General features: G+C 33.0%; 1 protein-coding gene across 1 annotated transcript; it reads right to left on the bottom strand.

The window, feature by feature from the left end:
- Positions 1–9049: 9049 nt before the first annotated feature.
- Positions 9050–14353, bottom strand: LOC147806222 (uncharacterized). Its single transcript, XM_087149603.1, has one exon. The coding sequence runs from the start codon at positions 14351–14353 to the stop codon at positions 9050–9052; it is 5304 nt and encodes a 1767-aa protein (XP_087005729.1).
- Between the last annotated feature and the right edge of the window lie 714 nt (positions 14354–15067).

Below are 15067 nucleotides of genomic sequence, written 5' to 3'. Positions count from 1 at the left end.
ATGAAATTCATTGATATCTTAAGGTATCCAATCACCCTTTTTTTATAAAAATCCAACAAATTATCGATTTTTTGGTTTTAACATTTTATTATGCTTTAAACATCCAGCTTTCTAAATCTGTCTAAATTTTGTTTTTAGCTTTAATATAACCCGAGTTATAGCATTTTAACGAAACATCTCCTTAGAAATTGTGAAACCGGAAGTCACATTCTTACACAGGAAATGAATGATTTCTGCTAGTTTCGTTTTGATTTCTGCTAGTTTTGTTTTGATTACTTACGTATATTTGAATATTATTCACTTAAGGGCAGTTTTTTTTATTACTTTTTTGAAATGGCAACGTTTTCCTTAAATATTTATAAGTTTTTAACCTGGCAATGAAACAATAATCAATGAATCAGATCCTTGTTTATCTTTGATACTTGTGATTGCGCTTTATTTAGATCTTCAATTTATAGTTATTAATTTGTTAATTTTGTTATTTTCTTGTTAAATTTGCTATTGTTTTTTATTTATTATTAATAAGTTTCGTTCTGTTTGTTTTTGTTTACATTATTTTGAAATTAATAATGGGGAAGTCAATTGCCCGTAAGAGGAAGCGGCAGTTTTACGGCAATCGTCATACTAATGATAGTATGATGAACTCTAGTACAGCTAGTTCATCAAAATTAAATGATTCATTAGTGAACAATAATGATTCCGATGGAAAGGAGGATTTTTCTGGTAACAGAATATTTGATGTATCAATGCTGTCATTGGTATTCAACAAACTAGCATGTCCTCAGTGTTCAAATTTGGGGTTTATTTTTGAAGAGGATTCAAGATATGGATTGTGCAGTAATCTCGTTTTAAAGTGCCATGAGTGTAAGTTTACTGAAGGATTTTCTTCATCACCTAAAATAAATAATGCTTCCGAAATAAATATGAGATTTGTATATGGCATGAGACAGATAGGCAAAGAATATTCTGGTGCAAAATTGTTTTGTGCAACTTTAAATTTACCTCCACCACCTGCAAGATCTGCATTTAATAAAAACAAAGTAAAACTGTTGAAAGCTCATTCAACACCATCAACCAGAAGGCGTAGAAAAATATTAAGGGCAAATTGGAAAAATAAATATGTGTTGAGAGAGAAGAAGGAAGGTGTTACCTATGAGTATGGCGGATTTTAAGGACACGACACTATATAAACATTATACATAACAGAAATGTCATTTTTTGAATTGTTTTCATATTTATTTAGTTCTTTTCAACTTTTTAAAGGATATATGTATTGAATTATAATTTGTAAAATTTTTATAATTGCCTGAGAGAAACATTAGTTTTAATTTTTCTCGAAATGTGTTTTTCTCAATTTTTCATTTTACCCGAATCTTGATTTTAAAACAGCCTAATGATTTAATAAGTTTCAAAAGATTCAGTTAAATTGTTGTTCACATTTTCTCTCATCTTCATGAAGATGTTATAATAAAATTATTCAAATATTTTCTCAGTTTTGCACTTGACAGTTATTTTTCCAATTTTAACTTTAAATTTTATTTAATTTTTCAACTACATAATAGTTAGCTCTATCTATAAAATTTATATTATCAAATTGTTATGATTTAAATATGAAGCTAGTATTATTGTTTGTAATCAGTATAAAAATTCTTTCTTAATAAAATTTTTTATTTAATATACTTATATCATGGTTTTTATATGCTTACACTTATGCTACAATTAGTAAACTCGTATTTATGTAATGACATGTACTGATTTGTATCATAATAATTAATTTTGCAACTATATGATTTAAAAAGAATATAACTTTATTTAAGAATGCTTATGTTACTAAAAAATAACTAGTTTTTTTATGAATAATGCTATTTTGTACTTTATTTTTGTAAAAATTTTTTGTTTTTGCGTTTTTCTCAAAATGCATTTTTTGTGATTTTGAAAGTACGCAAAACGTAAAAACTTAAATTCTTTTCCATGTATTGCTTCCAAATTTTAACCATAGTTTTTTATCATTATAAAGCAGGTTTTGAACTAGAATCATGAAGAAATAATAAAAATTGAATGTTTTACAGCTAGTTATAATTCTTTTGATCTTAGACTTTTTCCGTTTTTGGAGTGTTGACACATATTTTTGGCTGTCAAAATAGTTTAGGCAGACATATCTGAATTGTTTTAGTTCAAAACCTGTATTAGTGTTAAATAAAAGTATTTTAATTAATTTTGTGAAAAAATATCAATAACTTTTTTTAATATCACGTTTTGCGTAAGACAGTTTTTTTAGTAAAATTAACTTATTTTTTATCAAAATTTCAAAAAATAATAATAAATTTTATGATTTGTTTTGTAAAATTATTTTATTTACTCATAAACAATATTAAAATCTCAAAAGATGATAATTTAATCAGAAATTTCAAAAATTTGTTATCGAAGGTGTACGGATACCTTAATATCATTTTATATTATGAGGTAGAAATCATAATCCTTTTTATACTATGCTACTTCACTTAAAAAGCACTTTTTAAAAATGCTACGCACCATGTTTTATACATTAGTCACTCAAATCAACGTAAAAAAATCGTCAAAATTCTAGATAGTATTTAAGTCTATCCCCCTTTCACCCCCTTATCTTTTTAGGGACGCAGCATGAAATTCAATGATATCTTAATATTATCTCATATTATGAGGTAGAAATCATAATCCTTTTTATACTATGCTACTTCACTAATGGGGAAATAAAGTTTTCAGAATTTTAATTTCCTGCTGAAGAAAAGACTTAACACAAATACAAATGTAAAAAATTAAATCAAAATCAATCAATATTCTACAGCATCTTTACGAACATCGTTGAGAAACTATGATATAATAGAATCATATGATAAAATTAAATATGAGCCAAAAGTAAAGATAAATAACAAAATATGGTAACCCAATTTCATGCAACCGTTCAGGCAATTAAGCAACCCTTTCGGCAACTCCGAACGGAGGAATTTCACTTACAGTTGCACTTACACTTGCAGTTACACTTGCAGTTGCACATATTTTTCTCTCGTGTGATAGAGGCATTAATCTTGCTTGTTTTAAGGGCCCCTTCCACTTCTTCGGCGAGAAAATTTATTAGTTGTGTGATATCACCCTCTGAAATTTTTTGGCTTTTCGCATGAATAACCCATCGGCAACAAATATTGTCAGGGAATGCACATAAAATTTTAGGAGATAAAACTCTACCGTATGCGTCAATGTCTTCGCCCAAAGCACGTAGAGCCTGTAACCTTCTGTTGCATTCAATATAGACTTCATTCAGTGATGTTGGCGATGGATTTCGGATTGGCGTTGAATTTTCCAGAAAATCCAAATGAGATTGAATGATTCTATTTTTGTCACCGTATTTGTCAATAAGTAGCTTCTTAGTGGTTTCATATGTATCTGCAATAATACTTCTATACCATCAACCAATCGTTTTGGTTCATCTTCTAAATATCCTCTCAGAAAAACATGTTTATTAATTGATGATAGATTTGGATTATCGTCTACAGACGTTTTAAATTGTTCCCAAAAACATTGCCAATGTTCAACGTCGCCACGAAATGGTTCTAATTTTATTGTCGGTAGTTTTACATTTTGTTGTGGTGACAAAGAATTCACATTTTGAATCGGAAAGTTAGTAACATTTGGTGAATCTACAATCTCATTCTTGTTTTGATCTTCTTTCATTGCACGATTTGCATCAAAAATCGCACGCTTGGCGTTATCCGTATACTCTTGACATTGCACTACATCAATTTCGTATTCTGCATCCGAAAGTAATATGTGTATATCATTATCCACTATTTCCATGTCATTAAGTACTTCGGCAAGACGACTACAAGTGAATTCAATATCGGCACTCGAAGTAGAATTTAAAGTGTCCTTTAGTTGGCTAATGAAGCGAGTAATATTAGCTCGAATTGTTCTACGTTTGCGCTTCAATAGCGCCATTTTGTCAGCCAAATCATTTTGCGTTGAAGTCATTCTGATTAAGTGTAAAGGAAATAAAATGAAGTTACGTAAATAAATTCTCACCTCTTTAACACTAGATTGCCTAAGGAAGTCATTTTGAGTGCTTTTAATTTCAATTAGAAAAACAATGATGTATATAATGACACAGTTTCTTAGAATTTTGCGAATTTTTGTACAACATATAATTTTATTTATTGTTAATAGTTACTAATAACTTGTTATATAACTGTAAATATTATAAAAAAATTTTAAAAATTAATTTTAAACAAATTTATTTACGCATTCACAATCCAGTCATTTTGATTGCTTTTCGGCAATATAGGTATATACTAATTTTCCGTCTTTCTAGTGTTAAGAGAGATTTGAGCCTTTTCTTCAATTCTCTTGATTCTTTTTTGTAGGTTAATCATACTTTCCTTTTCTTCCATTTCTAATTCACTTTTATATGGAGATGATGTTATTACTACAGTTTTTTTCTTTCTTTTATCAGCCATTTTTTCTGGGCGAGGTACTTTCTACCCTGAAAATGTTGCAGATTGGTCTTCTCCTACGATGTCCCTCGAAGATGTGTCTCCAGCCGTGTTAAAACAATTATTAAAACTAACTCTCCATTGATGTCGCAACATCCCTGAAAGACTCTTTAATAATCAAGCATTTAAATTCTTCAGTAAACAAAGAGAAGAAATTATTTTTAGAATTGAATGTAGATTGAATTGAGCAATCCAGAAAATAAAGAAGTTTATATATAAAAAAGCTCAAGTCTTCCTCAGAGAAATACATTACAATTAGTTCTAAAGAAAGATATGAAATCCTAGAGTCGAAAATAAAATGCTTAATAATGAACGTTAATAAACAAATTTTGCATTACTATATAGAGACTAAATTTTTCAAAAATATATAGCTAATATAAATAAGTTTTTCGAAAAGCCTAGGCCTGCATTAATATATGGCAATTTTAAAATGTAATAATCTAACTAATAAATAGGTGGATAAAACGGGACATAAAAAACTCTATCCCGTTTTATCCAACTCATAAGTGTCCCGTTTTGTCCGACTCCGACACTTTTTGAAACAAACATCGCTGCTGCCTAAATGTGAAAAGAAAATTAGATAGACTGCACGTAAAAATATTGGTAAATAAATGGTTAATCAAATTTAATAACTCACCGGAATTTTATTCCCGTATATGTAGGTAGTACAATGTAAAAAACAACTAGAGTAAATGTAGAAAATGGCAAGAAAATAGGGGAAAAAAGTTCTGAGACCTACAACTTTCTATCGAATAGTGATCTCGAGGCAGGACGCACCGAGAATGATATAATCACGGTCGAATAACACGTTTCTGTCGTTGTCCACTAGATAGCTGCAATAGTTTGGTCCCTAGGCGACGTATCCCGTTTTGTTCAACTCTCCCCTATATTGATACTAGCTGTACCCTGCGTGCGTTGCAAAGCTTTCAGTTTGAATTTAAATTTTGTATTTAAGTGTGTAAATGAGATTTGTGATTATGATTTGAATAGAGAATTTTATTTAATGGTGAAAAAACCAGTGCTAGTCTCAACAGTTAATTCTCTAGGATATCGTTAGTGCATTTTCAAACAGACATGTATGGTGATGCACACCGACCATGAAACATATTTTGGATGATGATCTGAAATAATTCTGGATCTATGGCGTCATGAATATTTCTGCTGATATGAGCTGACCAATTTGTCCCGGTGTGAGTTTTTCAATAAGCCAAATCATGTGGCAATTCTCTTTTTCTGCCGTTCAATAGAATGCATCAAACACCGTGTCTCTCTAAAAGCATGACTTTTCGCAATAAAACCAAGTTTAGAGCTTAATATTTGTTTTAACTCACGTGTGATAATGCATCATGAAGATCCGATGATGTTTGCCTAAGTTACTAAAGCTCTTTAATTTTAGCTCAAGCAGGATTGCATGTGAGTGTAATAAATAACTCTAGCTGTCCATATGCGAACCGATACTTGTAGCAGCACCGAATGAAGTCATTTGGAAACACGAATGTACTGACCTATATTCGCCAAGAAAAGTTTCTATTGATTTGCTTGACCCGATAACAACGTTGATAATGGCTCGGCTGGCGACGTTAAATCTGGTAGTTACACTTTGCCTCCAGAACAGCAAATTCCAGCTGTTTCATTCTTAAATTTGAGAGCACTACAAAACATACATAATTGATCCATTTTTCCGATGATGACGCTTGGGTGAAAGACTGTAGTTGGTTGTCGGATCATAGTGAAATGCACTGAGATTCAAATCAGAGTATTGGCAGCGTCTGAATAGCGAAATGCGTTCTTGATTGATTTTTATTCTTGCATCCCGTTGCTCTGATGTTTCCAAGGAACAGGCTTGAGTAGTGCGTAGTTGATTTGTTAACAGTCTTCTTTCCTGTTTCTCAGACGTTTCTAAGGAAGGGCTAAAGCATTGTGTTCTCGATTAGTTTCAAGTCTTTCTTCCCGTTGCTCCGATTTTTCTGAAACACGGTTAGTTCTCTTCTTGCGTGCTTGAGATGTTGATCGACTAAGAGCGATTCGTTTAGGCGGCATATTTTTGCAAATATTCTCTTTCAAACAAAAAGAAATGTAGAAGTTGACAGTGGTCGCAAATTTGCTAATTCGAAAATTCACGTATTTATTTTAAATAATAAAAAAGCAATAAAAATGAAATAAATTAAATAAGAAATATAATAATGATAAAATTTAAAACAAAAATCTATTTTTGGTAAAAATATACTTGTGGGTGCCCCTTGACGAAATTGGTAACTTATGTTTATCACCATTCCTGTTTGCGCGGAACACCGCGGTAACAGGAATGGCTGCCAAAACATAATGATATTTTAATAATACATTGGAAAATTTCAGCAAGACATCGGCCAAAACTATATAAAATTGCAATGAACCCAATGTAAGCAAAATTAATAAACCCAATAAAATGCATTTTGAATCGAAATAAAAATTAATGGAGTAAGCACAGAAAGAAAAGGGAAAAAAAAACATCTCACTTATTCATTAAGCTTGAATTTCCTCAGTTTTAGGTGCACAGAATTCTCTAATAGCAGTTAGATACTGTCTAAATTTATCATGAATAGAATCTGTGTTCCTCCATCGCCACATAAATTCGGCGAAATACGAATTGAAAATGGCGTCTGTGGTATCGGAATGGCGGTGACATTTTTTTCTAAAGTCCTTTTTTTATGACTGCCCACATACCTTCGATCCTATTGATCAGAAGCAAAAGTAACCTAACCAGCCGGTATCCAACATAGAACTAACGGACTTCTGAAATTACATATACCGTTGAACATTTAGAAATAACGCTGAAATTTAAACGAATCCGAATCACGATTGGGATTCAACATCGGCCAGCTTGGAGATCAACCGCTATCACAACTTGGTGAGAATCAAGGGGCACCCTCAAATATAGTCTACTCCTATTTTTTAAATGAAATAATTAAAATGAATGTGAATTCGCAAACTTTGTAATAATAAACAATCTAATAGTTTTCAAATGACAACTGTCACAATGGAAAATTGCATTCTAAATTGAGCTAAAATTGCATGCTAAATATAAATAATTATTAAAAGTGTGCAAGATGAATAAAATTTGCTTTTGCCTTGATTGTTATTAAACAGTTTTCACAATACTAAATCCGTGATACGACCAATAATTACGAAACTTATTCTCGTTGATTTTACGTGCTTGTGCTCACCTGAAATAAAGAACCGAATTATGATTAAATATTAAAGTATATGTAATTTACTTTTCTAAAAGAATAGAGCTATAAGATAGAAAATATCACTGTTTATCTTCAAGATATTTGAAAACTGATTCGTGTACAGCAAAATTTAAAACAATGGCTAACTTTTAACCAATCAGAAAATTCCATTTCGATTTTCGCTGATACCGCTGGAACGGTTTGTGGCAGAATGTTCTATTGTGAATCTAAACCATTCTCGAATCCTTCTGAAGGTACACAGAAAATTTCATTTAAATCAGTCCAGCCGTTTAGGAGGAGTTCAGTGACATACACACGAACAGACGAAATATATATATAAAGATTAAGCTATTAGGAATTGTTCAGCACTCCATTATTTAAATTGCGTTGGAAAGTTTCAAGACTTTACGATCTAAATAAAAAAGTTTCGAAATGAAAAATATTATATATATTTTTTATTTTATATATATTCTATAGATATTATTTTATATATATAGTTAAGTGTTTGCCATTTATAAAAATAGTATGGCGTAGTTAAACTGTTTAAAAAAAAATGACACAATCTTTTTTTTTTTTTTTTTTTTTGATGGACCTGAATTGCTTGAAACTTTTTGAATTTTTAAAATCAGATAAAAAATTTTTAAAATTCATTTTTAGCGCATGCAGCATAAAAGAACTACTTGAAATACTCATATCTTGAGCAGTTTTCTGCAATTTTTTTAAAATTTTAAATCAATAGTTTTGTAATTAATTTTAAATTGCAACAGAAAGTTTGTTTAATTCCATTGAATATTTTTAAAGTTATAGCAAAAAACCATAGAACAAAAAAATTAGCTTTTTTTTTAATAAATTTTTTTTTTATACCTCTGTCGGTAGTATCTCACTGAATATTGTTTCATTCAGTCGTACTCAGCTTATTAATTATCTGACTCCATTTAATTTCTATACTTTACAAGATTATAAATAATTCTAGTAGAAAATAACTTGACACGATGCATTAACTTTCACCATTATCATTTAATCAACATTCGAATACAAACATCGTTGCCATTTTCTCTTTTAACAAATATAATAATTACAACTTAAAGAACATATAAAATAACTTTGTGACGTCAGACATATATTTACAAAAGCTATCACACTATTTTCCACACTCCCACCTTTTGATAAAGGCTAATTTATCGAAACAGTTAAGGTTAAACTAATTTTAAAACATTCAACTCAATCACACACGCACGCATATAATCAACACACATATAATTCAACATTCATATAAATTAAGATAGAACAGTTTACAAATATTAATGAGAAGTTGAATTAGTTATCATAACGTTTTGGAAGTCTAATTCTTCTTCCGCACCTAGTTTGATCATTCTTGGGATCAGAGTCTGGAGCGACCACAACTCTTGGAGCAACAGTCTGAGTTGTATCAGAGTCTTGATTGACAACAACTTCAGGAGCAACAGACTCCGTTTTGCTAATGTCTACTTTCTCGCACAGTTCATTACTACATGAAATCTCTAAGGGGTATATATTTTTAACAGGTCGTGTCAATTCTCCATTCGCAGTTTTAACTTTAACCACACGAATGAAATTGTCATGTCCAGGAAAAACTTCAATAATTCGTCCAAGTGGCCAATCCATTCTCTTCTTATTATCACACTTAATTAACACAATATCACCTATCTTTAACTCTTTGATTAGATACCTTTTCTTAACAGGTGACTGCACTAAAAGACTGAGATATTCATCTCGGAATCGTTTTCGAAATTCCTTACGTAGCCTTTGCTGGTATCTCAACCTTTTTGAAATATTAACATCATCCAAATGATCCAAATCTGGGACACCAACAGTAGGAATATCCTGAATGAACAATGATGGAGATAGGGGAACCAAATCTCTTGGATCATCTGAGACATAAGTGAGAGGTCTTGCATTAATTACAGCTTCTACATCACACAAAATGGTTAGAATTTCTTCGTAAACAAGACAAGCCTTTCCTAACACTTTTTTTAATAGACTTTTCACCATTTGCACAATTCTCTCCCACCAACCGCCCCACCATGGTGCAGCTGGGGGATTAAATTTCCATTGTATTCTGTAGATTGAAGTGTCACGAATTATTTGATCCCAGTTGAGACTTTTCATAAGATTCGAGGCTCCAAGAAAATTGCTTCCGTTGTCGCTATATATTATTTTAGGCCGACCCCGGCGAGCTATGAACCTTCTTAAGCCTAAAAGGAAACAGTTTGTGGACACACTTTTTAGTAGCTCAAGGTGAATAGCACGATACACCGCGCAGGTGAATAGTAGAATCCACAATTTTTCTCCAGTCTTCATGTACAACGGTCCTGCCAGATCTATTTCAATTACCTCAAAGACTAAAGTATCCCTGGTTCTATCTTCTGGTAGTGATGTAGGAATGGATTCAACTCCTTTGGCAGCATGCCTCCTGCACCGGACACATTTCGCTATTACACGTTGCACAGTTTTTCTGCCTCTTAAAATCCAGAATTGCTGCCTAATATTCGTCAATACAACCTGAGTTCCAGCATGCGAGAGCTGTAAATGACGTTCATGGATGAGTTTATTGACCACATCATTATTAGATGGGAGAATGATTGGGCACAAGAAATTTTCTTCATCTTTACGTCTTATGATCTTGGTCTTGAGTCTAAGAAGTCCTTCATCATCATGAAAGGTACAAAGCGATTTTAGCTGTTTATGACATTCACTTTGCTTAAAATGGTCTTCTTGAATAAATTTTACAAGCTTCTTTTCTGCAATTTCTAATTCAGTAATTAATAGTTCACCTGTAATTTTCTTATTTCTTTTAAGTGAGTTATTTGAAAAACGGAGGATCCAGGCAATCATTCTAAGTATTTGAGAATACTTCGAAAACCTTCTGTTGTACCATTTTCTCTCTTCCTCAGTAACGAGAAAGGTAGACGATAAGTCAAGACCTTTTCTTTTTTCTTTTGAAACTTCCTCTTCATCTATTCGTACTTCTGATTTTGGCCAATTTTCTTCGTCTTGTCTCAACCATAACGGCCCCTCCCACCATTTGGATCTTAAATAGGCTCTAATTGAACAACCCCTTGAAGGTAAATCGGCGGGATTGTGCTCTCCGGAAATATGTTTCCATGAATCTTTATTCGAAAGCGTTCTGATTTCTCTTACTCGGTTATTAACAAAGACTCCCCAGTTCTCATTCCTTATTATCCAACTGAGAGCGGTTGAGGAATCCGTCCAATAGGTAATGGGCACATCAAACAAATCCATTGCCTTCATTACGGAATGGGCGAGTCGTGCTCCAATACAGCATGCAAGTAGCTCAAGTCTGGGAATTGACATCTTGTGTAAAGGAGAGACTCTACTTTTCGCTTGAATAAAATGAACACTTATAATTTTGCCTTCAATCCTCCTAAGGAATACAACAGCACTGTATGCAAGTTTGCTTGCATCCACAAAGACATGAAGGCTTATTTGCGAGCTGGGCTGGCATATATCAAGACATCGGGGAATTTTAACGCTGGATAGTAACTCTAAATCTTTAATCCAGACTTCAAATTTATTTTGGATTTCTTCTGGAAGTTCTGCGTCCCAACCAATCTTGAGATTCCAAGTTTGTTGCACCATAAGCTTGGGAATAACTGTCACAGGGCATAAAAATCCGAGAGGATCGAATATTTTATTCACAGTTGAAAGGATATTTCCTTTTGTCAAATTTTTCTTCGCTTCTTCAACTGATTGTATATCACAAAAGAGAGTATCTTCGTTTTTATCCCATTGTAATCCCAAAACAGATATGGGTTTCTCAGAAGTTTTTATTTCGTAGAAATTGGAATGTTCCCACCCTCTGAGGTCAAAACGGCCTCTTTCCAATAAATTTCTCGATTGATGAATGAATGTTATCATTCTTTCTTCAGTTGGCAAAGAGGTAACACAATTGTCTACATAAAAGGATCTTCGTAAGATGTCTGCCGTTTCCTGCATCTCTATTGGGGCGTTTTCTATCAAGTTATTCAATACAGCAGCTAATAGGAATGGGCTGCATGTAAGTCCAAATACGACACGCCGATGTCGGAACACCTTCGTTTGCCTTTTTTCAAAGTCCTTCCACCACAAAAAACGGAGAGAATCGCAATCTTCCTTCGAAACAGATATCTGGAGAAATGCCTTTCTGACGTCGGAAACTATGCCAATCTTATTCTTGCGGAATCTCATTAATATAGGTGGAATTTCTTCTAGAAGATTTGGACCATTCTCCAAACAGTCATTCAGTGACAGGTGCCCTTTTACATGACAAGAAGCATCAAATACAGGTCTTATTTTGGTTGTAGAGTTCTCCTTTATAACGGCTCTATGAGGCAAGTAAATAGAGGGACGTTGATGTTCTTCTTCGGGTACTACTTCTATTATCCCTGATTCTTCCCAATCCTTGAAAACTGCATTGTAATCATTATACTTTTCCTCCCGTATGAGCTTCAGAGACGTCGAAATAAGTCTTTTCTCAGCAATGTCCCTGTTGTCAATCAACTCACAATTTGCTTCTTTCCAAGGTAAATGGACCTCATAACGGCCATCTTCGCTTATTGAAAAAGTTTTGCTAAAATGATCGACGGCTGCTGCTTCCATTTCTTTTCTGGATTTGGTTTCAATAGGATCTTTTATACCGAGTATATCCATTTCCCAGAGATTGGCTATTGATGCGTTTTTTACAAACAATGATGTTATCAGGTTAGCTGAGGTATGGTCAAATCTCTCTCCAGGCACTTTACCCATGACTATCCAACCCAAATGAGTTTCACACGCTATTAGGCCACATTTAAGCTTATGTATGCGCCCGGTAAAAAGTTGGCCGCAAAAATCAGCTCCTATTAAAATTTCTATATCGGGACAGTTTTCTCCATAATCTGTTATCCATATTTTGCTTTCTTGCAATTCCTTATTCCAGGGACCCTGTTTAAGTCTAGGGATCTTACTGCAAATTTTTGGATGATCCAAAACTTCTATGTCACATGAAAAATTTCCACTGAGGGCTTCAAGATTTACTTTAAACAGTTTATGTTGCTTTTCCTGAGTATTAAATCCACCAAACAATGCATGAATGAAACTTTTCTTCTCTATTGAATCCAAGCCAATAGTTTCAGCAGTACTTTCAAGTATGTATGACCTTTGCGATCCACTATCAATCAGAACTCGAACTTGGCGTGTTTTACCGTTCGCTTTCAGCTTCACAATTAATGTTTGAAGTAACACGTCTTCTGTATTGCAATGGCTTGTCAAACTGACTTTTGGCAAGGTCAAGTCGGTTTTCTTTTCAGTTATTTTGTTAGCTGGCAATTCTGGACACATTAAAACCAAGTGCCTTTTGCTACACAAAACACATTTTACGCGAGTTTTGCAGAATTTTGATCGGTGTCCGATTTTCAAACATAGAAAACAACACTTCTTATTACGTAAAATTTCTTGCTTTTGTTCCCAATTAAGTGTTTGAGCGTGAAAGCATTCTTTACTGTCGTGCACTTTGTCACAAAATACACAAGGAGGATTTATTTTCTTCTTTTCAAGTGTTCCCGAGAACAAATCATTCGCAGTAGTAAATTGTGGTGATTTCTCTTTTCGTTGTCGGCGTTCATTTTCAAAGCTGGATTGTTCCAAACGATTTCGATCATTTTCAAAACTGGATTGCGCCAAACGAATTCGTTCGTCTCCTTCTACTTCGGTTTTGAGAAATGCCAATAAACTTTTTAACTTTGTGCTGTAAACATTATTTGACGAATCATCAGCAATGGCGCCTGGGTTTCTTAGCCATACTCTAAAAATGTCTTCCGGAATACACGATTCTACAAGTGGAAAAAGCATGGCAGCGTATTTGTCGGAGATCAAGCCAATCGATTCCAGCGCTCTTAGATATGATTCTAACTTATCATACAAACTACTGGTGTTAATTTTATTTTTGGCTCCTTTTGCATTTTGAACAACCAGTTGAAGAAGCTGTCTCACATAAAATTCAATTAATAACTCATCTCGCCCAAATCGGGATTTTAAACTTTCAATCGCCTTTTTATAATTCTCACTTGTGGGCGGAAAACTATCGATTATTTCTCGAGCTCTTGTTCCTTTGCTGATACATTGAATTAAGTATTGGAATTTATCCTCATTTTCCAATTCATTATCCTCGTGTATTCTTTTAAACTGGCTCCAAAAGGAAAGCCAATCTTTTAACTCTGAACTAAATTTTACCAATTCTATTTTCGGCAATTTCAATTTCCTTTTCGTTGACAAGGAACAACCATCTAAACTTGCTCTATCTAAAATTACGTTTTTCGCCAAAAAAAACTCGAAATTTACTTTTGCAGAATCCATTTTTTCATTATATTCTTCGATAGCATTATATTCATCATCGTATTTTTGCTGCTCGGAAGTATCTAATAACATGTCGCAGATTTCATTGTCCAATATCGCCAAAGACCGATGAATTCTTTCTAAGCGAGCGTAATTTACTTTAATACTTTCCTCCTGAGGACTTTCTTCCGCCAACAATTCAGTTAATGCATTGTAAGTTTTGGTAAAATTGCCTCTAATTGGCGAGCGTTTCTTAATCAAGAGTTCCATAATTTAAAACTTAAAGACACAGTACCTTTTAAAGAATCACGTCCGTCGGTCACCACTAATGTCGGTAATATCTCCCTGAATATTGTTTCATTCAGTCGTACTCAGCTTATTAACTATCTGACTCCATTTAATTTCTATACTTTACAAGATTATAAATAATTCTAGTAGAAAATAACTTGACACGATGCATTAACTTTCACCATTATCATTTAATCAACATTCGAATACAAACATCGTTGCCATTTTCTCTTTTAACAAATATAATAATTACAACTTAAAGAACATATAAAATAACTTTGTGACGTCAGACATATATTTACAAAAGCTATCACACTATTTTCCACAACCTCCATTAATATTTACGCTAGGTTTACAAAATGTTATGCAGTTACTAAAAACAACAACTTAAGTAATTGGTACAAGTTCCAAGCTTATTGCTTGATTTTCTGGCATAGGGTGTTAAAAAACTTGTTATTTTTCATTACTTATTATAGGTTTCCAAAACCTCTGGGCTTTAAATTTTATTGCTTGGTGTTAGAAATCGAGTGAAATAAACAACTCTAAAGTCATATATCAATATATATATATATTGTGGTGATCATGGGATCACCACAATGTTTACTTTTCATACTGGGCTGTCTCCAACAGGAGCGCCCTCTTCATTGCCTTTGCAGGATCTCTAGGGCTCGACTCATAGCTCGTCTTTAGAGATTC

The sequence above is a fragment of the Parasteatoda tepidariorum genome, chromosome 8 (genome assembly GCF_982258835.1).
Source record: "Parasteatoda tepidariorum strain Cologne lab strain chromosome 8, Ptep-v5.0, whole genome shotgun sequence".
In the NCBI taxonomy this organism is placed as follows: domain Eukaryota; kingdom Metazoa; phylum Arthropoda; class Arachnida; order Araneae; family Theridiidae; genus Parasteatoda; species Parasteatoda tepidariorum.
The sequence above is the reverse complement of the archived record's forward strand: the minus strand, read 5'-3'. Positions and strand labels throughout refer to the sequence as shown.

What these genes read in the sequence shown, in the direction of transcription:
- LOC147806222 (XM_087149603.1), bottom strand. Translation starts at nt 14,353, where the DNA reads ATGGAACTCTTGATTAAGAAACGCTCGCCAATTAGAGGCAATTTTACC.